Source organism: Bubalus bubalis, chromosome 21 (assembly GCF_019923935.1).
Source record: "Bubalus bubalis isolate 160015118507 breed Murrah chromosome 21, NDDB_SH_1, whole genome shotgun sequence".
In the NCBI taxonomy this organism is placed as follows: Eukaryota; Metazoa; Chordata; class Mammalia; order Artiodactyla; family Bovidae; genus Bubalus; species Bubalus bubalis.
Window position 1 is genome coordinate 6,980,241 of NC_059177.1, and position 24,755 is coordinate 7,004,995.

Below are 24,755 nucleotides of genomic sequence, written 5' to 3' on the forward strand. Positions count from 1 at the left end.
TGACCAGTGTGTTCTCTTGGCAAAACTCTCTTAGCCTTTGCCCTGTTTCATTCCGTATTCCAAGGCCAAATTTGCCTGTTGCTCCGGGTGTTTCTTGACGTCCTACTTTTGCATTCCAGTCCCCTATAATGAAAAGGACATCTTTTTTGGGTGGTAGTTCTCAAAGGTCTTGTAGATCTTCATAGAACCGTTCAACTTCAGCTTCTTCAGTGTTACTGGTTGGGGCGTAGACTTGGATTATTGTGATATTAAATGGTTTGCCTTGGAAACGAACAGAGATTATTCTGTCGTTTTTGAGATTGCATCCAAGTACTGCATTTCGGACTCTCTTGTTGACCATGATGGCTACTCCATTTCTTCTGAGGGATTCCTGCCCACAGTAGTAGATATAATGGTCATCTGAGTTAAATTCACCCATTCCAGTCCATTTCAGTTTGCTGATTCCTAGAATGTCGACATTCAGTCTTGCCATCTCGTTTGACCACTTCCAATTTGCCTTGATTCATGGACCTGACATTCCAGGTTCCTATGCAATATTGCTCTTTACAGCATCAGACCTTGCTTCTATCACCAGTCACATCCACAGCTGGGTATTGTTTTTGCTTTGGCTCCATCCCTTCATTCTTTCTGGAGTTACTTCTCCACTCATCTCCAGTAGCATACTGGGCACCTACTGATCTGGGGAGCTTCTCTTTCAGTATCCTATCATTTTGCCTTTTCATACTGTTCATGGGGTTCTCAAGGCAAGAATACTGAAGTGGTTTGCCATTCCCTTCTCCATTGGACCACATTCTGTCAGACCTCTCCACCATGACCTGCCCGTCTTGGGTGTCCCCACATGGCATGGCTTAGTTTCATTGAGTTAGACAAGGCTGTGGTCCGTGTGATCAGATTGACTAGTTTTCTGTGAGTATGGTTTCAGTGTGTCTGCCCTCTGATGCCCTCTTGCAACACCTACCGTCTTACTTGGGTTTCTCTTACCTTGGACGTGGGGTATCTCTTTACAGCTGCTCCAGCAAAGCACAGCTGCTGCTCCTTTCCTTGGACGAGAGTATCTTCTTTCTGCCACCCCTCCTGACCTTGAACGTGGAGTAGCTCCTCTAGGCCCTCCTGCGCCCGGGCAGCCAGAGGGTCAACCCGGAGGACAAAAACAGAAGGATGGGCAGGAAAACATGGAAAGAGCCTGGGTCCCTGGTGACACTCCTGAGCCACTCAGTTTATCACCTGTGGAACTGAACCACCCAGACTTCTCGTGAAATAAATTTTCCTTAGTGAAGTGTTTTAGGCCTTCCCTGGTAGCTCAGCTGGTAAAGAATCTGCCTGCAATGTGGGAGACCTGGGTTCGATCCCTGGGTTGGGAAGACCCCTGGAGAAGGGAAAGGCTACCCACTCCAGTATTCTGGCCTGGAGAATTCCATGGACTGTGTAGTCCATGGCGTCGCCAAGAGTCGGACACTCTTTCTGAGTGACTTTCACTTTCTAAGTGTTTTAAGACCCACCTAGTTAGATGCTCTGCTCCTTGTGGTTGATTGTATGCTGATAAAATCATGCTCTTTATCAAAACACAGATGAATGAAGAATGGACAAATTCCAGTGAGTTCGTGATGACTCTAAAGATCTTGTTATTCTCATACGTCTGGAGGCAGGAATTTTGCAAACTACACGAATACCTGTAGCTTTACCAGAACCACCCTAGCTTTGCTTCACTTTCCTAGTCACTGAACAACCTGAACGAGAATGAGCCTGTTTGGGGGACTGTTACCCATACTAGGAAATGTGACTGAGTCCAAATTTGCTGCTCTGGAAGTATTTGAAGGCCTTTAGTTCACAACATTCTTTTGTAACTCTTCACTCGTGGTTCCCTAGAGATGTTGTTTTAATGTGTGTTCTAGCTTTCCCAGAGGGAGAGCCCACAGGTGGACACAGTTTTCCCTGCCCTTGCCCCACGCCCTGGCAGATCCAAAGTCCAGTATTCTCACCCACGTTGTAAAGCCAACTCCTTAGAAGTCTGGAGAACACGTTCATTTAAACACTATGCTTCTGTAATAAACAAACAACTACAAAGGTATGAACAGTGAAGTGGATTTATTTAGAAAGACTATAAAATTTGACACAGAGACACACAAGGCCCACAGGATTTAAAATTATTAAATATAAAAATGATTGGCTATAAACAATGTAAAAATACATTCCCCAGCCCTCACACAGAACATAATTTAAGTAGAGCAATTATAAAATCTCTGCACTGTATGCACATTTCCCTTTTAGAAGAACTGTTCTCAAAGGTCTACTTATATAAACTTACCATAACCATTAATAAGAAATTAATTTACATTTGAGTTTGCCCTTTTCTGTAACAGTGGCTTTGGTTTCAAGTTCTCCTTGAATTTTTATTGACCACAAAGATCTTTTTACTCCTAACTCCTACCAAAGCAGATGGAGGCTAATTAGTCGTGGGTCCTGCTTAAAAAAGTGAAGAAAGGTTCTAGGCTGACCTGAAATACCAGTGAAAATATCTTTTGGTGACCAGCCAGGAGCTCCATTCTGCGCCAGTGAAACAAGCAAAGTGACACCTCGGGGACAAGGAGAGCTTAAGCTCCGCACCGGCCTACTGAGGCCATTCCTTCAACCTCCCGAGTGGGGACCCTGAGGGCGCCCAGATGGTCTGCCGCGAGTGCCAGCTGGGCGGAGATGATACAAGGACCACGGCACCTGCCTACCACAAGCTGGTTCTCTCTCAACCCGGGTTAGACCTACACCAGTTCTACTCCCTTATTTAGCACACCCTGTGAACACACAGAGCATCCTCGACAGGTTCCACGATCTCCTGAGCAGGCAGTGGTGACGTTGCCACTAGCAACCAAACCGACACAAACAGATAAGGGTCTGCATCAGGAAGACAGCAGAGCTTGTGTTTGGGCATCTGTCTGAAACCATCCATGACACAGTGGCAGATGAGAAATTAAGGATGGGGTCATTAGCCTATCTCATTGGAAACGAGTCCACGCTGGAGTCAAGTGAAAACTCTCAACAAGAGGACAAGCAAGGTCTAGGCTGGGAAGCACTTGGTTAGAAAGGTCCCGCTGTAAAAAGACCTCCCTTAAGAATGGTCTCATTCAAAGTGCCCTGGCTGGCTCTAAGTTAGCCTGCCGGCAGCAAACAGGTCTTCGATTACAGCTGGTTGTGAAGTTCCCCTGAGGGTGGGCTGGCATTCTCTTCCACCATCAACAGTACTGAACTGGGCAGGCATCTCGGCACTCCCTTTCTTAAGGTCTCCTCTGAAGAGAAACTAGGGCAACATCTGTGTGGGAACAAGAACCCTAAAGATCCTGCTGTGAATCTCTGCACTGGGACAGGCCCGGGAATCTGAAGAAGCTGCCATCGAGCAGCCAGCGCCGCAGGCCCACCTCTGCCGGCTGCTGGAGCAGTCCCTGGCCCATCCTGTTACGGAGACGGAGCGGGGACGCTCTCAAATCAAAAACCAAAGGTTGAGGTTTTAAAGTAAGATAGGCTCCCAAGAAAACACTGAACAGAACCTTAATTTCAGGAGAAATAATCATGGCAAAAAGGAGTGAACCATCTTCTGTCTCATGGAATGAACTCATCTCTTCAGACACGGACAGTGGTGGACTGCACTGTGCGAACGCGCATCTTTGGTCCTTAGGGTGGCGGCGGCTTCCGTTTTTCTATGTGTACTTTTACATGGGGTTGCTGACACTGTTGCTTTTATAACATGTAAAATATCAGCATCTCCCATACATTTTCTATTAGGCTATAAAAGGTCTCAGAAAGAGTTAATAATTATATCCTAAAATGTTACAGTATAATTTTAAGGCAGAGTGAGATATGGTAAAAGCCTGGGTTTTACATGTGTAAGGGAAAAACGTAGACCAACATTTAAAATAATATCTCAATATACATTAAACTGTATCTAGTCATCAAAAAGCAAAGTCACAGCTAAGCAAATTAAGAAGTGAAACCATTTATAAATGGATGAACTTCATCACGCTGTTTATACAGCTATAAAGCATAATTTGAAACCTAACCCTAGTAACAATGATGGAATAATTTATCAGTTGAGCTATGTGATTTTAAAGACACAGCTGCTCTTACCTCCAAACAAAACTTCATCTGACGCAAGTTTCAACTGTTACAAAAAAAAATTTTTTTACGCCCTCTGGCCTTATTTGTGGTGACTGATACACAGTCCAATCAATACTGATCAAACTGCCATCCTGCCTTGCTCTCCAAAAATCAGCGGTTTAACACGGACCCAGGGTCTACAGGAGTGGCCGCGCCCCGCAGCAACCTCGTGCACCCATCCCCTCAAGCCGAAGCATTCAGAGGCTCGGTGAGGTGCTCTCTCCTCACGGTGGCCTCCCCTTTTCTCGGCCGGGGCTCCTTACATTTTTCACGGAGCATAAAGGAGAACTCAGCCACATATGTAAGACTTGCTAGCATCCCAAACACCTGAGGAGGGAAAGGGGACAAAGATTACACGAGGAATTCTGGAGTATACTCTCACATTTCCTACTTGACTCTGGACCCATTTTATGCAAAGAAGTCGATTTATTTTATACGCATCATTCTTAACATCACGTGTGTGTGCTCTTGTGCATCATGTGCGTCGTGTCTAACTCTTTGTGACCCCATGGACTGGAGCCCACCAGGCTCCTCTGTCCATGGGATTTCCCAGGCAAGGATACTGGAGAGATTGCCATTTCCTTTTCCAGGGATCGAACCCATGTCTCTCGAGTCTCCTGCATTAAGCAGGCATGTTCTTTGCCACTGGTGCCACCTGGGAAGCCCCATTCTTTACATTAGTTTAAGTTAAAAAAATTTAAGATCAGGTCATCAAAAAATGCAAAGTTAAAAAAAATTTTCAGAATAATGCCCATTAGTCAAAGTCTCCCAAAATACTAATGTCCTGTCTTATGTGTGTGTGTTCAGTGCCAATCTCTGAAGCTAAGGTTAACAGATGAAAACCCAGTCCTACAACATGATGCAAAACAAGACTGCTAGCAAGGTTAGACCGACACAGATGAAAGGAGCAGGCAACCACGCCTAGGCAAAAATGGAAGGTTATTCACAGCAAAACCTTCTACAGGGAAGGTACTTTTCAATTACCTACAAACTACGTTGCAGTTCACTGTCCCACCACAGTGATACAGCGCCGTGATGCCACTACCTACTTCCTCAAGCCACTTCCTCATTGCACTCGTCTAACATCTGAGCAAACATTCTGAGAATTCTGTCAAGAGACAGAAGAACAGTTCAAACTTAGCTTCATCACTAACAAGACCCTTAAGGACGGGGCCAGAAGAGTGCTCTGCAGAAAGGGACATCGCTGGGGGCCCGGCTGAATCCCTTGCGGGACCAGGGCTGCAGCTCCGCGGTGACACCCGGCTGGCGGCCGCCGCAGCCCCGGCCCTCCACCCTGCCGCGCTTCACGGGAAAGCAAACTGAACTTCCTCATTCACCGGAGCGTCCCCGACACATCCAGCCCACATGCCACGAGCAAGTCCACCCCTCAAAAACCCAAGGCCCTCTTCCCCTCTGGAGTCTTCATTTGGCTTGATGGCATCTGTCCCCTTATTTGGCTGGCAAATATATCCCATACTTCAAAGGCCAGGCCAGATGTCACCTTGTCTGTGACGACTGCCTCAGAGAGCTCTGGTCTATACAGGACCCCCTGTGCATATCACCCAATGATCTTTTTTGCTTTTTCACTCACATCAGAATTTTTTTTTTTTAAATAGACTTCCTCACTCATTTAAATCTATATAATTTTCATACATAAAAGGTAATTTTCAGCATTTATAAATACTGAGCTTTTAAACCACCACTCTTAAACATATTCAATGAGACTGAATACTCTAACATTCTAACACATCACCTAATTAAAACACACAAATAAGCTTTTAAATATCTGGGAATTTTAGGCTCCCTCCCACCCTCCATGAACTGAACATCTCCTCAACTTTATTTCACTTTTCACTTCCTCCACAGGATTTTTATAGTAATACACTTTTATATTAGAAATTACTGCTTCATTCTTCTGCAACAAAAATGACTATAAACTGAAATTAACCATAAGACTTTCTCTTAAGTACTAAGATGTGTTCATGTAAGTAGGTAGATAATATTACAGCCAGCCAATTGTCTGAATGCCTTTTGAGTTGTTCTAAGCAGTGTGAATGATCTATATGCTGATGTTTCCATTAATTACAACTTCAGTTTTGTTATGAACAAAGCATTAATTGGAAATCGGCTGACTAGTGAGAAGACTTGTTTATTAATTGTTAATTGTTCATATTCACAGCACTGCTGCTGCAGCTAAGTCGCTTCAGTCGTGTCCGACTCTGCGTGACCCAATGGACGGCAGCCCACCAGGCTCCCCCGTCCCTGGGATTCTCCAGGCAAGAACACTGGAGTGGGTTGCCATTTCCTTCTCCAATGCATGAAAGTGAAAAGTGAAAGGGAAGTCGCTCAGTCGTGTCCGACTCTGTGCGACCCCATAGACAGCAGCCCACCAGGCTCCCCCGTCCCTGGGACTCTCCAGGGAAGAACACTGGAGTGGGTTGCCATTGCCTTCTCCTGGCCCCGATTAAATCCACGATCCTTGATCTCCAATTCTGAAATTCAGAAAGCTACAAAAAAAGTTTCATGATTTACTTGGCTCAAAATTGACACAAGACAAAACTATTTAGTCTTTCCCATCTCTTTTACTGTGAATATTCAGAATAATATTAATATTCAGAAATATTAATGTTAGATAACAAGGTGCTGCTCAGACTGTCCAAAGGTGTGTGATAATGTACAGTTATTGCCCTTTCTAAAATCCAGAATATTCTGAATTCTAAAAAACACTTGGCCCCTCAACGATTTCAGATAAAAAGATGTTTACTTATCTATTTCTTATGTTAGACTGAACTTTGGGGGTCATACCTCTGTTATTCCCTATACTTACAACAGCACCTGATATGTATAAGTGTGTTCTGTTGAACTGAAAAGGGGAGAAATTTTAAGATAATCAGTCAATCCTACCACTTCCATTAGCAATAATGTCCATAGGCAGAGTAAGTGGATTTTTGTTAACAGAACTCAAATTCTAAAGACAGGTTCTAGGTTTTTAAGGCTATCATATTTATTTGCTTTTAGGTCCTCTGTTGAAAATTACACTAAAAAATAAGTTAGACAAACTACTCTCCCTTATTGTATAACCTGTTAAGTACTTCCAAATTCTGTATTTTTAAGCAGACAAAAACAAGCAGAGATAAAGGGTACTTACGATTGCAGCAATTTCAGCTATGGTATTGTCATGTGTCAAAGTGAAAATGAGGGATGCCACAAAGAACACCAATCCTGTGCCCAGAGTAATAAAAAAGTCCTACACACACACGAAACACAGAAGGGATAGACAGCAGGGTTAGGCTGGTTGAAAACAGTGTGTTTTGCTTTTTAACTTTTAAAAAAAACAGTGACTTCTTTCTTCTTTACTCAGACTTACATATTTCAACTAACTTTCCAATAAGCTTGGTATTTCATAAATGCCCTGTAAAGGAACACCCTATAAATATGCACATGCTATATTCAGAAGGTAATCTTTTAATAAAAACAGTTCTCTATTATCACCTACGTGTGGAATCTAAGAACTTAAAATCCATGTATGTAACTTTGAAACAGACCCAAAGACACCGAGAAACTAGTGCAGACCAGTGGGGGCAGGGGAGGGGCCAGGTGGGGGGGACCAACTACCTTGTTTAAATAAGCAACAAGCTGGAAGTACCATACACACAGGAAAATCCAGCCATTATTTTGTAACTGACTTTAACTGGAGTATAATCTATAAAAATACTGAATTGCTGGGTTTTACATCTGAAAGTAATATAAAATCAACTATATACCATTACAAATAAGATGAAACACGTGCATGTATGTTTACCTTTTCCTTTAGGACATAAAGATCAAAGCCGTAAGATTAAATACCATATTACTTCCAGAAAAAAAAAAAAAAAAGGCATTTTTCTTTCCTTTCCAGGTAACCCAGCTAGGGTGGCCTCTCTCATAGTACTTTGTTGCTTTTAAAGTACAAAGGACTGCCCGTCGTTAACACAATAAAATTACACCAATAGTCTGTTTTTTAGTAAGCTTTGTTGTTTTCAACAGTGCCCACCAGGTCATCCAGCACAAGCCTGTATTAATAGGATGAGATTATCTACCCTGTAAGAGCACGCAGAGCTCATCAGAATGCAGCTTACAGCACTGGAATAGCTTCCTGGTTTCCGAGAGCGCGCGCTCTCAGAAGCCGAGTGCGCACACTGCTTGACACACAGACCTGATTCAGAGGAGAGACTGGAGACGTGACCGCCACGCCACAGGGTTTCCAGTCTGAGCGAGTTTACATTCGCCACTGAACCTAGCATCAGTAAAACCACCCAAAATAGAATTCACTCTTTTGTTAGTTCAGCATTTATAAAAAACACTTGATTTTTCTCTTTGCTTCTAAAAGAGGTGTTTTTCTCCAAGTTACTTTTCTTTTTTTCTATCCCTTTGAATTATTTCAAACCTGTTACTTATAAAACTATTAATATTTGAAGTACACTCGAAGTATTTAAACAAGACACTCATTTTGAGACAGAACGCAGTATTCAATAACATGGGTTCTGAAGCTAGACTACCTGAGTTCACATCCCAGTAATGTTCCTTCCTAGTGACATGACTGAGTTCGTTACCTCAGCGCTTCTTCATCTGCAAGATGAGTAGTAACAATACCGTACTCATAGGTGACTCTATAGATTAGAGTTCTTTAATCCAGGAAAACTTCGCAGACCAGTGCCAGATACACAGTAAATGTTTCCTAAACACTGGCTATTGTTGTTCTTGATGTAATGGGACAGAAAAGATTCTCTTTTCAAAAAGATTACTAGTCCACCCTAGATACCACAACCACTATACACTCAAAAACATTTTCTCAAAAAGAAAACCTTACACAAAAAAATGTTAAGTATATTAGAAAGCAGACAGAATAATTTTTAAATCAAAGAAACAGGACTTACTTCCTTACAATGTTAGGCTGAAAAGTATATAAGACCCAAAAGAAATATTGTAAGGTATTTTACAAAAGCTATTTTGAGATGAAGTGACTAATTTTTTTTCGTCAATATTTTAAAATCAGTCTTTACTCATAAATTTTTAAATGCTGGAGTTTGATGTAATAAGTGTTCTACATTTTGCTTATTTTGACCATAAAAGTAGAAAATGTTTATTGTTTCTCGTCCAAAAGATCAATGTTCTTATGCACAACTAACCATTTCTAGGCTTCCTTGGTGGTCCAGGGTGCGCTCCCTGGTCTGGGAAGAGCCCGCCCGCCATAGGGGAGCGAAGCCTGTGCTCCAGTGAAGTCACCGCACTGAGACGCCCGAGCGCTGCATTAGAGGGCAGCCGCCGTCACAGCCCGAGAAGGCCGGCCTGCGGCAACGAAGGCCCCGTGCAGCCAGGAAGTAAAGAGTACTCGACAAACACTAACCGCTTCTAAAATACTTTTATGGAAAGTAAACTTTTATGGAAAGTAGTGCTATTTGGCTGTTGGACGAGAAACGCATGAATGTGGTCATCAGAGGCTTTGTGGATTTGATTCAGACTCTACCTGATTTTCAAAGTTATTTTTTAACTGTTCAGTATCAACTTTTTGCTGCTTCATTTTTCATATGTACTTTTTTATTGACGTACGGCTGATTTATCTTTTTGTGTTCACTTCAGGTGTAATGCAAAGTGATTCAATTGTGTTTTTTCAGAATATTCTATTACAGGTTTATGTTTTCTTCAGATTGTATTCCATTAGAAGTTATTATAAGATACTGAGTACTGTTCCCAGTGCTAGCAGTAAATCCTTATTGCTCCTCTATTTTATGTATATAGTCTCTCAATCCCACATCCCTCATTTGTCCCTGCTCTCTTCCCTCTCCTCTTTGGCAACCACAGGCTTGCTTTCTGTGTCTGTATGTGTGTGTGTGTGTGTGTATATATATATATATATCTCTTTTATATTATTTTTAAGAATCCACATAGTAAGTGCTATCATACAGTATTTGTCTTTCTCTGACATAGTATACTATTCTCTAGGTCCAGTAACATGTTACTGGAAATGGCAACATTTCATGCTAAAAAGAATTATTTTAAAGGACAGTATCCAATCAAAATGGTTTAATAGAAGGACGTGGAACTTGCTTCCTCCCACAAACACATGAAAAATACATCTACAGATGGAACAATTCTCCCAGAACACCTACTGAACACCAGCAGGAGCCCTCAAACCCCTGAAAGGACAGGAATGGTCTCCAAGTGACAGGCAGGATGAAGTGGGGGAGGGAAGGCAGCAGGACGGGACCTGTCCCCTGGGAGGAGCTGGAGAAAGGAAAGGTTCCCCCACTGCGGGAGGCCGCCTCACTGGCCAGGAGATGAGCGGCAGCCGGTCAGGCGCAGGCCCCCACCCTGCGGCCCCAGCCTGAGAAACTTCTCGTAGGGGCGGAGGCCGGGTGCTGAACCACAGGGGTTTAGAGGGCAGGCCCGCGGAGATGACCCGAAGGGGCCGGCATGTGCTCCGGCCACAACTTCAGGGGCTCCTGCCCCGGCAGGTGCCTGGGAGCCAACGCCAGCAGGCTGCCCATGCACAGAGGCGGAGCTGGACCCAGGGGCCGTGCGGCTTAGGAGCAAGACTGCGGTCTCTCCCCACAGCTCTAGGAGCTGCCGGCGTCCATCTCTGTTGGCAGCCGTGTAAACTCAGCACCCACAGAACATCATGCGGACCACAGGTCCTCCCGTGGCTGGAACAGATGCAGCCTGAGCAGCTGGGGGCCTCCTGGACGCGTACACGCAGGGCCTGGGCCGGGCCAGGGTCTGAACACCTCCAGAGCCCCACAGCAGGGGCACCACTCCTGTGGTCCTGGAGCCTGACGTCCGTGGAGCTGAGCTGGTGGCCTTGTGAACACCAGGCCAGAAGGACCCCGGGGCCAACTGAGGGCAGTCCCAAGGCTGAGATGGGGGGAGGGCAGAGCTGACCACGGTACGTCCTAATAGGTGCCAGGTGAGCAGACTCACCTGAGAGCCGCTCTGAGGAAGACTTAGTGGGGACGCTCCAATCCCCCCTACCTTGCACCACAACTCAGAAGCACATCTGGGAACTTCTACTCCCAACAGCTAGGGCACAAACCGGGCCCCTGACAGGCCAATGACAACCACAGAGCAAGGAGGCCCTGCCCAACGTCCGCTGCAGGTGCTGCTCACAACGTCAGCCACACGTCCCAGCAAGGGGAGAACAGCGAGCAGATGCTGAGGAAAGCGGTGGCAGGCATCCAGGCTGCAAACAGCCCTCGCCCCCAAAAATATTAAACAGGGCTACACAGGGGTGCTCCCACATAAAAACAGCCCTCCAAAAAACCACCGCAGATAACTGCTTCTCCTAAATGCATACAGCAAGGGAAATGTAAGTAAAATGAGGAAGCACAGGAACCACTCTCAATTAAAAGATCAAGATAATTCCCCTGAAAGAACAAACAACAAAACAGACCTCTTCAGTCTAATACATGGCAAGTTCAAAAAGGAGATAATGAAAACAGTGAAGAAATTGAGGACTATTGATAGAAATGCAGATTACTATAAAAAGGAACTAGAAACTAAAAAAGGAACCAAGAAAAATTAGTGAATTCATTTCTTGAGATGAAAGTTGCGCTGAAAGTAGTGAATAGTGGAATGAAAAATGAAGAACAATTAAGTGACCTAGAAGATAGAATAATGGAAATCACCCAATCAGAACAACGGACAGAAAGCCAAATGAAAAAAAAAAAAGAAAGCGATATAAGAGGCCTATGGGATAATATAAAGCATGCCAATCTGTGCACAACTGGAATTCAAAAAAGGGAAGAAAGAAAAGAGGACTGAAAATGCATTTAAATAAATTATGGCTGAAAACGTCCCAAATCTAAAGAAGGAAACAGATATCCAGGCACAGGAAACAGAAGGTCCCAAACAAGGTAAATCTAAACAGACCTACACAAGGCAAGACCTGTTTCTCCACAGAAACACCGCAGGCCGGAAGGGAATGGCAAGATGTATTCAAAGTCCTGAAAGGGAAAAGTCTGCAACCTGAGATACTCTATTGAAACAAAGAATTCCCCGAACAAGTAAAAACTAAAACAATACAGCAATACTAAACCCATCCTAAGGGGAATATTGAAAGGTCATCTCTAAACATATACAAATTTTAAGCATCTACAGGAAAGAGAAAATCATTATCTGAAAGTAAATCACTTAGGAAAGCCAGTATACAGATTAAAAAATCAAAAATTTCTGTGAAGTGGGAGGTTGGGGTTGACATATATACACTACTGATACTATGTATAAAACATAACCAATGAGAACCTCCTGCACAATATGCAGTGCTCTATGGTGACCAGAACTGGAGAAAATCCAAAAACGGGGCTACATGTATGCACAGAGCTGACTCGCTTTGCTGTGCAGCAGAAACACTGTAAAGCAACTATGCTCCAACGAAAACTCAAACAAAAACAGCATGGTTCTGGCACAAAAACAGATGCATATAGATCACTGAAACAGAGTATGGAGGCCGGAAGTAAACCCTGACCCTGGTGGTAGGAATACAAGTGGGCCTAGCCACGATGTAGAATAGCATGGAGGTTTCTCAAAAACTACAAATAGAGTTGCCATAGATCCTGCGATCCCACTTCCAGGCATAAACCCAGACAAAACTGTAATTTGAAAATATGTACCCCAGGGTGCATAGCATCACTACTGTTGCCAAGACATGGAAACAGAATGTCCATTAATAGATGAGCAGGCAAAGAAGATGTGTGGGGGGGGTGTGTGTACACAATGAAATATTACTCCATAAAAAGAATGAAATTACACAATTAGCCGCAAAATAAATGGATTAATCTTACTAAGTCAAGTAAGTCAGAAAGAGAAGAACAAATACCATATCACTTATAGGTGGAATCTAAAACATGGCCAGATGCACCCACCTATGCAGCAGACTCACAGAGAACAGACGGGTGCTGCCCCGGGGCAGGGTGGGGTCAGCAGAGCACACTGGTGTATACAGGAGGGGTGGGCGGCACAGGGAGCTACGCCCAGTGTCCTGTGATAAACCAGTGGAAAGGCATATGAAACTGAATGTGTGTGTGTGTGTGTGTGTGTGTCTGAATCACTTTGTTGTACAGCAGAAATTAACACAACACTGTAAGTCAACTATACTTCAGTACAATTTTTAAAATGCAAAAAAAGGAGGTAATAGATTCTTATGGTACAAAAGGGTATACAGAAAAAAGTAAATCTTAGGCACATTATCAATACAGGACCCAAAGCTGCTTCTCATTAAAACAATAAAATCTTAACTGGTAAAAACTATTTACCCTATCATCTTGTTTTTAATAGTTAAAACTTAACTCTTTTATCTTTCTCCTCAAAACTGTGAATTTCATAAATCAACCCTGCTAGTTACAATTCCTCATAAACAACTCTTGAGAACCTGAATGCTACTGAAGTACACGGTTCAACTTTTTCTTCCTTAAATGCAGGAACTCTATAAATTAGCTCATCTGTCATCTCACAAATCCATACTAAATGAAAAACTGAGGGGCAGACTAAGTCTTTAGAAAGTTATACATCTCTTAATTTTGTGAATATAAAATTGCCCCTCTACTTTTTTTTTCATGTGATTTAAAAATATTTTTATTGATATATTACACCTCTACTTTTATTGAAAGAGTTACTTCTAAATAATGAATGTAACAAATACCTTCTAAATTCACTTAAAGACAAGGTTCTTTCATAATAAAATCAAAACAAAATAGCTAGAATTACACGCTGTTTTGCTGAAAGGCTCCAAAACCTGTCCCATTAGTTCCTTACTCCATCTCTCAGGTTCAGCACAGCGCCCGACCTACAACAGGCCCAGTGCAGAACTGCAGAACCCACACTCTGAAATGCGAGAAACCAAAGATAACAAAAACACCAGTTTTTAAAAAATACCTAATGTCAAATCAGATTAAACCACCAATACCTGTAAATTACTGGCAGTGCCTGTCACTATAATTTCACCCTTCCCAACCACCCCATTTGGCAGGAAAACCAAGCTGCTTGGAGGCAGACCTGAAACAATGGATAGTCTTTTCCTGTGAGAGTTGTGAAAGCGCTACTACCGTGAATAACACAACTACACAAGATCCAAAAACAGGTTCGTTCTTGTCACAGGGATTGTGTTTTCTCGTGCTTACCGATGACTTGACTTTCGCGGGATCGACTCTGTCGTACACTGGAGTGCAGTACACGACCAAGATAAGCAGACTCAGCAGAAAGGCGCTGCAGCTGACAAACTCAAAGAAGTAGAGTCCTCCACACAGAGTGCACTGCGACACCACCTCCTCACAGATGAAGGCCAGGAGCGACAGCACCTGCAGAAGAAGCGGAGCATCTGGCTTACCTGTTTCAGGGAAACCTACAGAATTCAGAGAATACCATCTTGCTCACTCAAGTATTTGTCGAGTGGAGACTTGGCAAACAAGCTTCCTCAACGAACCCGTTCAATCTACACGGGACTCAGTCCAGATTCCTTGAAGGGAATGTAAGTACACAGAAAATTAACTACTATGTGCTGAATGCCAGAACAGGAGGAATTCAGGAATGTCCTAAGAGCACACGGAACAGGCACTCAACCTGGGGTTCAGGAAAGGCTTTCTACAGGGAAGCTGAGACCAGCAGGGCTGCAGAGTCAGTCTGGTGGGTGGGGAGGCAAAGGATAGGCGCAGTTTCAGGCAGAGGAGCCGCGCCCAGGAGGCCTGGAGAGGAGAGCGCATGCGCCACCCCACCCACCCACACAAAGCCCACACCCCCACTGAACTGAGAAGGGGCTGGGCCAGGAGGACCTGGAGAAGAGAGCGCATGCGCCGCCCCACCCCAACCACACACAGAGCCCACACCCCACTGAACTGAGAGGGGCTGGGCCAACACAGGGGAGGGGATGCAGCACAGCGATGGCGACATGAAGCCAGCGAGTAAGCAGAGGGACTCTCTAAGTGCCTCCATGGGCTGCCCTGGCGGTCCAGGGGGTAAGAATCTGCCTACCAGTGCAGGGGCACAGGTTCGACCCCTGGTCTGGGGAGACTCCACCTGCTGCAGAGGAACTAAGCCCATGTGCCACAACTGCTGAAGCGCCTAGAGCCCACGCTCTGCAACGACAAGCCACCGCAATGAGAAGTGATGCCCCGCAGCCAGAGAGCAGCTCCCGCTCGCTGTGACGAGAGCGAGCCACACCCAGCGAGGAAGACCCGCGCACTCAAAAATAAGTGTATGAATAAATAAACGCCTCCTTTTCCTAGTGTAAGGAATCTGAATCTTAAGGGTTTTTAAAGCAAAGGGTGACATGATCAGGTTTATGTTTTAGTAGTTCTAGCTACAAGATAGCGAAGGGATGTGGGAAAGGGCAAAACGGGGGGTAGCCATCCAGTCGGGAAGCTGATGCCAGAAATGAAGGCAGAGTTAACAGGGGAGTTGTAATGGATGAGAGTCAAACCCCTGATGATGGAGTAGAAGCCCTCAGCTGACAGGATGACTACAGACAGAAGAGGAAACAAGATAACACATATGTGCTTAAACACTTTAACCCAAAAAGGCACGTTTATTCATTCACCAGCCTCGCAAGTGGGCCTTTTCTTTGGGAGTGCGCCTGACTGGAATTCCTCTTCCCGTCTGCTGCATTAATCACCTCCATCATTTATGACTGCCACTTCCAGACTGATGTTATCTCAAGCAGGACAAGATCTGGGACACTCAAGAAGTAGCATGATGACTCCTAGAATCAGACTAGTTTTACTAGCCTTTCACAGTTGCCGCGCTCTTAATTCCACAGCAAGTATTTATTAACTTATTTTTTGGTCTTTCTAAAGCTTCCCATTTATTTTCATATAAAAAATTCCTTTTCACATTCAATTTCAGTCTTGAAGTATTTAACTGGCCACAAAAAATATTTTAATGCATTCGCACTGAATGGAGAAGTTATTTAGCTAATTCGACAACTCAATTAAATGCCGGTGGGTTTTAACAGCACTCCCAGTGTCCTGTGAAGAGGTACTAACACACCGATGCCTCACTGCAGAGAGAAGAGTCTCTGCTTTTTAAGAGGCAAGAGAGTTGGAGAGAGGATAAATTCATTTTAAACATGCTGCAAATGAAAGGTCTGTGGATGAGTTAGCTGCTGCCTGAGGCAAAAGGATATATGGGTCTGGAGCTCGGGGGACACATCTGAGGTGGAGCCCAACATGTGGGAGATCACCCAGAGTTAGAAACACTGGCCCCCAGAACTGTGATGAACCCCAAGACTGGAGGGACCAACAGAGGGGGCTGCTGGCGGTGGTGATTCAGTTGCTCAGTCGTGTCCGACTCTTGGGACCCCATGGACTGTAGCCTACCAGGCTCCTCAGTCCATGGGATTCTCCAGGCAAGAGTACTGGAGTGGGGTTGCCATTTCCTTCATCAGGGGACCTTCTTGATCCAGGGATTGAACCTGCATCTCCCCCACTGCAGGCAGGTTCTTTACAGCTTGAGTCACCAGGGAAGCCCCAAAGACAGGAGGAGATACGAGCGCAGGACAGTTAGAAGCAGCAGTTCAAAGGGTAGCAAATCAAGAAAAAGGATTTCTGTGCAGAGCAAGTGATCAGAAGTGCTGACTGTGGACTTCCCTGGTGGTCTAGTGGTTGAGACTCTGTGCTTCCAATGCAGGGGGCAGGGGATCTGAGGTCAGAGATCTGAGATCCCAGGCCTGCCGTGTGGCACAGCCAAACACAAGAACCACCACCAGAGTGCTGAATGCTACTCAGAGGTCAGGTAAGAACGATACTGAAACGCCACGAGAGACTGAGTTTCGGGGCTGCTGCTGACACCAACAGGGCCACCTCAGCGTGCTCGGCGAGGGTGGCTCACACTCCAGCGCCGTCCCCTGGCAGCAAGGGGGCGAGGCCGGCGACAGACACAGCCCAGTCGTCAGGTGCTGCCTCACGCGGCCAGGTGGCGGGCGGTGGTGGATGGGCTCGACAGGAAAGGCATTTCAAAACAGAGAACTCAGCATGTTTAAACGCTTAGAAACCTACGAGGACTCTAGGAAGAAAAGAGCATCTCTAAAAGCAGGATTCAGGGCACAAGGTGTGGGCTAGCGCTGCTCTAGAGAAAGGAAGAGGGGGCAGAGACTCACATGGGCAGCCTGTGTGGGTTTTGTGGAAGCTGAGGGACCTTCCTTCTGAGCATTAAAACCTGATGGCTGATGAAATGACTGATGACCCAAGTCAAAGCCTACTGGGAAACGTCACCTTACTCAAGTCAGGCCAGCAGGTGCAACCAGATACATGAGTGGCAGTAAGACTGCGACCAGAATCAACAGCGACATCTCAGAACAGCTTTATCCTACAAAACACTGTCATCCAAGCAGAGGTCCTTGGTACAGCCTTTCTGGAAAACGGGTTAGCAATTTCTTTAAAAACTAAGCAGGCAACTGCCGTATGACCCAGGAACTGCATTCCTACAATCTGCTCATTTCTTGGTCCAGAAAATGAAAATGTACATTCCTGCAAAAACTGATACGTGAATGTTCTTAACATTTTATTCAGCAGAGTCCCAAACTCTGAACACTCCAGATGTCCTTCAATGGTTAAGCAAACTGCGGTATCCATACCATGGACTACTACTCTTAGCGATAGAAAGGACTTGATATATGCAACAATCTGGATGAATCCCCCGAGAATTCTATAAAGTGAAAACAATCCCATCAAAAGGTTACATACCGCAGGATTGCATTCACAGAAGAACACAACTTTTAGAGATGGAGAACTAATCAGTGGTGGCCAGGACACGCGGGAGCTACATGGTAACAGAGCAGTTCTGGTTCTTGGCTGTGGTGATTAAGGAAGCTACACTTGATCCAACAGCACAGAGGTACACGAACATACACACGTGTGAACGCAAAGGACCTCCCTGCGCCTGTTTTTTTGCAAGTTCCTGTGATACTATGATTATTTTAAACAAATTTAGAAACAAATCTAAATTAGCATGGAAGCCTCTAAGGGATTCCCCCCCTCATACTGGCCACACAAAATTCACATGTGCCCACAACTGAAAGGAACAGCGTGTAAGGGTGAAAATAGATCCTATTTTGCTGTGATTTCCTGTAAGTTAATGAGGCATAAAACAGTCCAGAAGATCCCACACAACTTCCTCATATCAGACAGACGTTAGGTGAGGTGTCCCAGTCATGGCACCACAGACAAAGCGGCTCACCAAGACACGTCCCAGAAAGTCACTGTGCAAAGGAACTTCCTCTCCTGTAATTACAAGAAGGGTTTTTAATGTCTAGAGTGTACTAAGTGCCAAATGTGTAAAACTCCACTGCTGTGTTCCCTACTATGTTAAATCTTACCTGAATGTTAGGAGTTTCTCTACAAGCCATCTTCAGAATGTATCTAAGTTGTATGAAATGAACTGTGAGAAGGTAAGAGCCTAGAACTCATTGAGATGTGAGGACAGCAGCTCTTGAACCATTCTTATTACGAGAATGAGACTCTCGGAACACTCATCAGTGTCCCTAAGACAAGAAAACCCTATCTGCAGTAGATACAGACCACTTATTTACTCTCCCCAAGAAAAGTGCAGCAGGAACCAGCTGGGCCAGAGCCCATCAGAGCCAAGTCATTACAAGCCCTCTTCCAAACTCCTCAAAGGAGGCGTTCTTACCGACCTTAACTTAGGGCTCTATCAGGAGGGGGGTTCAGCACAGACATCCTAAGAGAAGGAAGGGGCACTATGTCAAGTTTGGGTATTTACTAGCTCCTGTTCCCAGTTAAAGGCCAGGAAATTAGCACTGTAAGTTATACTCAGTATGAAAACTCCTGACTCCCCATCTCTGTTCATACTAAGCTTCCTTTAAAATCTCCTACAGCTCCATGTGCTTCCCTGGTGGTTTAGTAGTCAAGAATCTGCCTGCAATGAAGGAGATGTTGGTTCAATCCCAGGGTCAGGAAGATCCCCGAGGAAGGCATGGCAACCCACCCCAGTATTCTTGCCTGGAGAATCCCATGGACAGAGGTGTCTGATGGGCTACAGACCTTGGAGCCGCAAAGAGTTGGACAAGACTGAGCGACTAAACAGCAAAAGCAACAGCAGCTCTACGCAGTCTCTAACACAAAACAAAGGGAACATTTCCCCATCTACACAAATGTCACATCATTACGTTGTATACATGAAACTAACGTTACAAGTCGATTACATCTCAATAAAAAAAGTTTTTTTAAGGGTGTTGAGTATTATGTATCCAACACTGTAGTATGTGTAGGAACATGTAATAACAGAACAATAAGACCTATGTAGGGCTCAGCTGATAAACAGTCCGCCCGCAATGCGGGAGACCTGGGTTAGGAAGATCCCCTAGAGAAGGGAAAGGCTACCCACTCCAGTGTTCTGGCCTGGAGGATTCCATGAACTGTATATAGTCCATGGGGTCACAAAGAGTCGGACAGGACTGAGCAACTTTCACTTTTAAAACCTAGGTATAAGGAAAAAAAATTTTTTTTCTATCTCATACTTGAGCACTTGGTATAAATTCAGGAAAATGTTCAGATCCACCTGGATTAATAGCAGCCACAGAAGGATATGTGAAAAGCAAGACCCAGGCTCAGGACAGGCAGAAGGCACTCTGGGTGCGGCACAAAAGGAACAGAATCACACCAGTAAGGACCTGCAGGGCAGCCAAGAGGGCAAGAAGGCAGCTGACCTAACTGGATGGGGCATGATGAGGAAAATGATTAAGGAGTGGAGTGTGGTGATGTGATGATCCTGCCAGAGAGAATGGACTTTCCGAGGCAGGAACTGCCTGCCTGGTTTTGCTGGTTAGCAGAAAGGAGGGGTGGAGGACTGGGAGAGGCTGAAGAAAGTCACAGTCCAAGCGGAGGAGGGACCAGGGCAACTGGCACCAGGAGAGCAAGGGACAGGAAGTTGGACATTTCTCAGGGAGAGTCCTTAAAAAGCAAGTAAACACACTCCCAATTGTTAATCTAACAGCGACATAGAGTGTACTGTGGAGACCTACAGTGTGACTGATTTTAATCTCATATATATATATATATAGTGTATATATTTGTAAGCAGTTTTTTGCAATGAAAAAGAAAAGTGAAAGTTAAGGGAAGAACATCAAGAAATGTGTGGTCACCAGCATTAAATACCTAAGTGGTTGAAGATAGGAAAAGAGATAAGGTCAGTGAATCAGGTCAGGATATAATGGTGAACTCAACTCCTAAGTTCAGAGGCTCAGTGATTACTTTCTGGTAAACATTTTGCTCTCAACAGCATGAAAGCATCGTACTAAGTACTGCGTCCTGAATATTAGGCTAAGCACCTAACACAGCACACATGCCCAGGATGGCTCCTTCTAATGATACAAAATTGTACCCAAACGTAATTAAGGACATTATCAAGCTGCTAAGAGTTGGCAGGGCCCTTGGAGAACACGGTCTCCCACCCTTCTGTTTACAGCTGAGGGACTTAAATCTCTGATGGACTAACTCCCAAGTTAGCCACACACTCCTGACTCCCACTCTGTACTCATTTCCCCTAGAGCACTGTTTAAGTCCATCTTACGACTAGGTGTGTTTGTGTAGGATTTCCCTGTCAGCTGGGTTTTTGAAGTTACAAGCAGAGTTGTGTGCATTTCCCTTTTTGCTCTTAAGTCATACATTAAAACCACCATGCTAGAGTCAACACATTTGGGAAGTCTCAGTGACTGAAGATGCACTTACCGTTCTGGTGACCTCAACATTCAGATAATGACTCCTCCGTGTCTCCATTTCAGTTTCACTACCCTTTCTGAAACTTCAGTCTTCCCTAAAATTAACAGTCACCACACTAAATACTAATTCTCCATCACTGAACAGTCTACTGCCAAAAAATTTCTCATAAAAGAACTTTTTAATGTTTGCATTAATTGTAAGGCTCCATCTACACAATTCTATTAGTCTGTGAATTACTAAACTCACTTTAAAAAGCTTGTAGTGATACATAAGGTTCAAGTAAACAAATGTGTAGGCCTGTGGCCAGGCTAAGCCTCCCTTGCTTTCAGCAAACATTTACTCACAAAGGTTCAAAGATACAATTTGCTGACATTATGGATCTTCTTTAAGGTAAAAACAGAGCACTTCAATTTAGAATGTATCAATTTTCACATTTAAGTCATGAAAAGAGCACCAATATAAGATAAACAGCTTCTAAGTGATTTGTTTCTTGGCACTTACAAAGTAACACTATTCACAATTTAATACATTTAAATCACTGGTGAACTCTAAATCAAACCGCTTGCCTGAAGAGTCATTATAATCCTAGTACTGTGCAGCCTTCAGGACACTCAGCTGGTACTATAAAGACAATGCTTGTTTGTGGCAGAGACTGTATCATACGTACTTAGATCACTGCACCAGTTTATTAGCAAGTCAATTCTCACCATAAGACCAAACAAAAAAAAAAACCTGCCTCAAAGAGTAACAACAAAAACCTCACCAAGTAGGTGCGTAAGGACCAACCTAGGGGCAGGATAACTACTAAAGTGACTGCATGGACTGAGAACGGCAGCGACGCCTTATGGTGCCTTCGCAGCCGAGTCTCCATTTCCTCTTCAGCTCTGCAAGGGTGGGTGGACAAGCCTTTGACAAAACTGAGGTCAGGTGTGAAGGGCAGATATGGCCCTCTAACTCCCGGAGTCTGTAACTCAAGCGCCGGTCAGGCCATTTCGCTCCAGCCTCCCCTCCTGTTCGCAGGTGCCCTTGCACCCCCCTGGATCTGTCCTGGCACGCACATCCTGCAGAGCCTCAGAGACTGCAAAAACCTCAAGACTGGAAAGAACCTCAGAGGAGACCCAATTTCACCTCCTTGGCCTCCATGAATTTCCAAAGCACACAGTGTCTGGTTTGTTAAATTTCAGAATAAGACATTTCTCTTTTGGGCTTTTTGAGAATCTGGTGTGATTTATGGGTCTAGAATAATGAACACAGAAATGCACTGTATTTTGAATAAAATGTCCTCAGGCTTGCAGGTCCCTTGTTAATGTACCTCCGCTTCTGACTACGGGTTTTTCCACTCCAGCTGTTCCTTATTAGAGCTTGCCAACTCTTTTTAATTAAAAATTAATTTATCTAAAGAAACCAACCTAAAGGCAGAGTTTGAGTTACGGCAAAGAAGACTTTGTCTGTTGCCCCTGGATGCATGAGTTTTCATTTACTCCATATAAAACTTTCTTGGGACTTTCTGGGTAAATCTATTGTTTTGAAGAGGTAAGACATTAAAACAGACAAAGTAGGAGCAAAAAGACAACCATCAGAATGAAAGGCAATACTGAAGAAATGTTTTTCTCAATCTATGTTAAAGAACATGTAATAAGCTCCCTGTAAACCAGGGGATTCGATTCCCTGGCAGTCCAGGGATTAGACCTCCAGGCTTTCACTGCCAAGGACAAGCGTTCAACCCCCAGTCAGGAAACTAAGATCCTGAAGGCCGCACGGCAAGGCCAAACCAAGTGAAAAGGCTGGGCCAGGTTCACCATAAACCAACAAATGGATTTCAAGGAGACATTAATTTTCATTCTTTTGTTCTTTCTGCTTATGGATGATGGAGAAGAAGCAGAACAGTCTAACAATCCCTGCAAGGTAAACTCATCCCTCCCCCTTCTCTCCAAGTAGAAAGTCTACCATCCAAACTTACAGCTGCATTCTATTCAGAAGATATGGAACTACAGTTTATTAAACTATAAATTAGGCAATAGGAAACTTTACTTTAGATTTGCCAGTTCTCACTGGAAAGAAAAAAGAAAGGAAACTGAAGACATTTAATGGGCAACAGACCGACACTGAGGACGTCTTCTGAACAGCGAGAGCGTTTCAAATGAGCATTAACTCTTTCCTCTTCCAAAGACGCCTTCTACTTGTATAGGAACATTTTAGCTCTGAGGCAGAGAAACACAGCTGACATCTAAAGTCATGCAAGAGCTGAGGACAGGAAGAGCAGAAGGAAGCCCTTCTCGGGTAGGAGGATCCGTGAAGCAGAAGAACAATGGCAGGAGGGGCAGACGCCTCGGTAGGAACAGAAGGGCTGCCAGCACGCCGAGCCAGCCCGACCCTCTCGGGCCACAGTCACGTCCTTCCAAGCGACTTCCCAGTTATTCCCGGAAGTGATCGTTTAGGGGGCTAAAAAGCTATATTAGGCTTTTTACTGCAATTTTTCTTTTCAATGAAAGTAGGTCATCTGAGTTCTAAGAATTTAAGTTCTGGTTATCTGACTTCTAAGAACTTAAGATCTTCCAAAGAAAACCAATTGGCTCTTTTCACTGGGGATGATTCAAAAACCAAACCCAAAAATATTCTAAATAAAGTGTGATTTTTCCTCTTGCAGAAAATGTTACTCATTGTTGGTTAAAACAGCACAAAGGAGCTCAATGTGCACGTGATCTGAATGAAAATGTAAATCTCAAAGACGGTTTGATATTTTCACTAGTAGATTTAAGGTCCTTAACCAACGCCTAAAGCAAACTGAAACTCAATGTCCCTGACAGAATGCCCTCACCCTGCTACCTTCACACAACTCACACAAAAAGCTGTCCTTTTGACTTTGTATTTGGTACACACACACTGCTCACTTAGAAATAATTCTTTTCCAGTTAGTATTAAAACTTGAGACAACTTATTGGAGACATATCTCTCTAAGCCTTGCGTAGTATCGGAACACTCTGTCCAACAAATTTAACTGTCCCGTTGGGTGCGCACCAGGAAAACCGAAGAACCAGATAAAAGATAAAAAAGCATTTTGTAGTCCAAACACGGACACTTTGGGAGATAATGCAGGGTAATCGCAGGGAGAAGAGCCAAAGGTCGCTACACAGAAGCAGAGAACGGGTAAGCCGCTGGCTCGGCTCTCCGACGCATTTCCTGCGCCCGCCAAACACGCTGGGTGGTCCCGAACACCGGGCGGGCGGGGGTGGGGGCCGGGCCTCGAGGAGGGGCCCGGGGGGAAGGGGCGCCGGCCGCCCGCCGTGGGGAACGGCCCCTCCCCGGGCGGAGCGGGAAGGAACTGGGGATGTGGAAACGGCCGCCTCTCAACAGCAGGCAGGGCGCCGCTCGCTGCCGCCTCTCTCCCGCCCCAGCCGCGGACTCACCAGCTCCACGAGTTTGAGTCGCCGGAAGCCCGTGAGCCGGCTCAGGGTGAAGTAGGCGGCGAGGCCGCTCCGGGGGCCTCTGCCGGGGCCCGGGTGCGCCTCGGTGGTGGCTCTGTAGACCTCTCCGTTCTCCATCGCCCAGGGCCCGGGAACGCAAGGCCGCGGCTGGCGCCGACTCCACCGACTCCGCGGGCTAGGCCGTCACTTCCTGGGCCTCCGCCCCACTTCCGGCAGACTCCGCCCCGGCCCGCCCCCTGCCGCGAGGCCTTGCCTCTCTACTTGTAAAGATCCTCGGAGACTCGGGGAACATGAACGGCAAGTGCAACGTCCTGGGGATCGCAAACGTCCCGGCTCTCTCCGAAATGGCTGCTGTGGCCAGGCTGAGCAAGGGAGAAGAGGAGGAGGTGAGGCTGGACAGGCAGGCAGAAGCCAGACAATGTAGGGGCCTTGCAGAGCAAGGGAAAAAATGAATTTCATTTTCATTGTTACGGGTTATCTCAAAGGA

At 45.0% G+C, this 24,755-nt stretch overlaps 1 protein-coding gene and 2 long non-coding RNA genes across 3 annotated transcripts in view; 2 read left to right on the forward strand and 1 right to left on the reverse strand.

Annotated features, from left to right (window-relative positions):
• The window catches only part of LOC123331048, a 42,051-nt gene extending 39,983 nt beyond the window's left edge, over positions 1 to 2,068 (forward strand). The window contains exon 3 of the long non-coding RNA XR_006547500.2: positions 1,569 to 2,068. This is a non-coding gene — a long non-coding RNA (uncharacterized LOC123331048). The remainder of the gene's footprint in view (positions 1 to 1,568) is intronic.
• Positions 2,069 to 24,460, reverse strand: CMTM6 (CKLF like MARVEL transmembrane domain containing 6). Its single transcript, XM_006079597.3, has 4 exons — positions 24,251 to 24,460; positions 14,295 to 14,471; positions 7,292 to 7,390; positions 2,069 to 4,470 (listed from the first exon to the last, which is right to left on the reverse strand). Exons 1-4 carry the CDS (start codon positions 24,383 to 24,385, stop codon positions 4,327 to 4,329), a joined length of 555 nt encoding a protein of 184 aa, XP_006079659.1. The 5' UTR covers positions 24,386 to 24,460; the 3' UTR covers positions 2,069 to 4,326.
• Positions 4,763 to 19,033, forward strand: LOC123331047. Its single transcript, XR_006547499.2, has 3 exons — positions 4,763 to 6,433; positions 9,321 to 14,641; positions 19,001 to 19,033. It is a non-coding gene; the product is annotated as an uncharacterized LOC123331047 (long non-coding RNA).
• Positions 24,461 to 24,755: the final 295 nt, after the last annotated feature.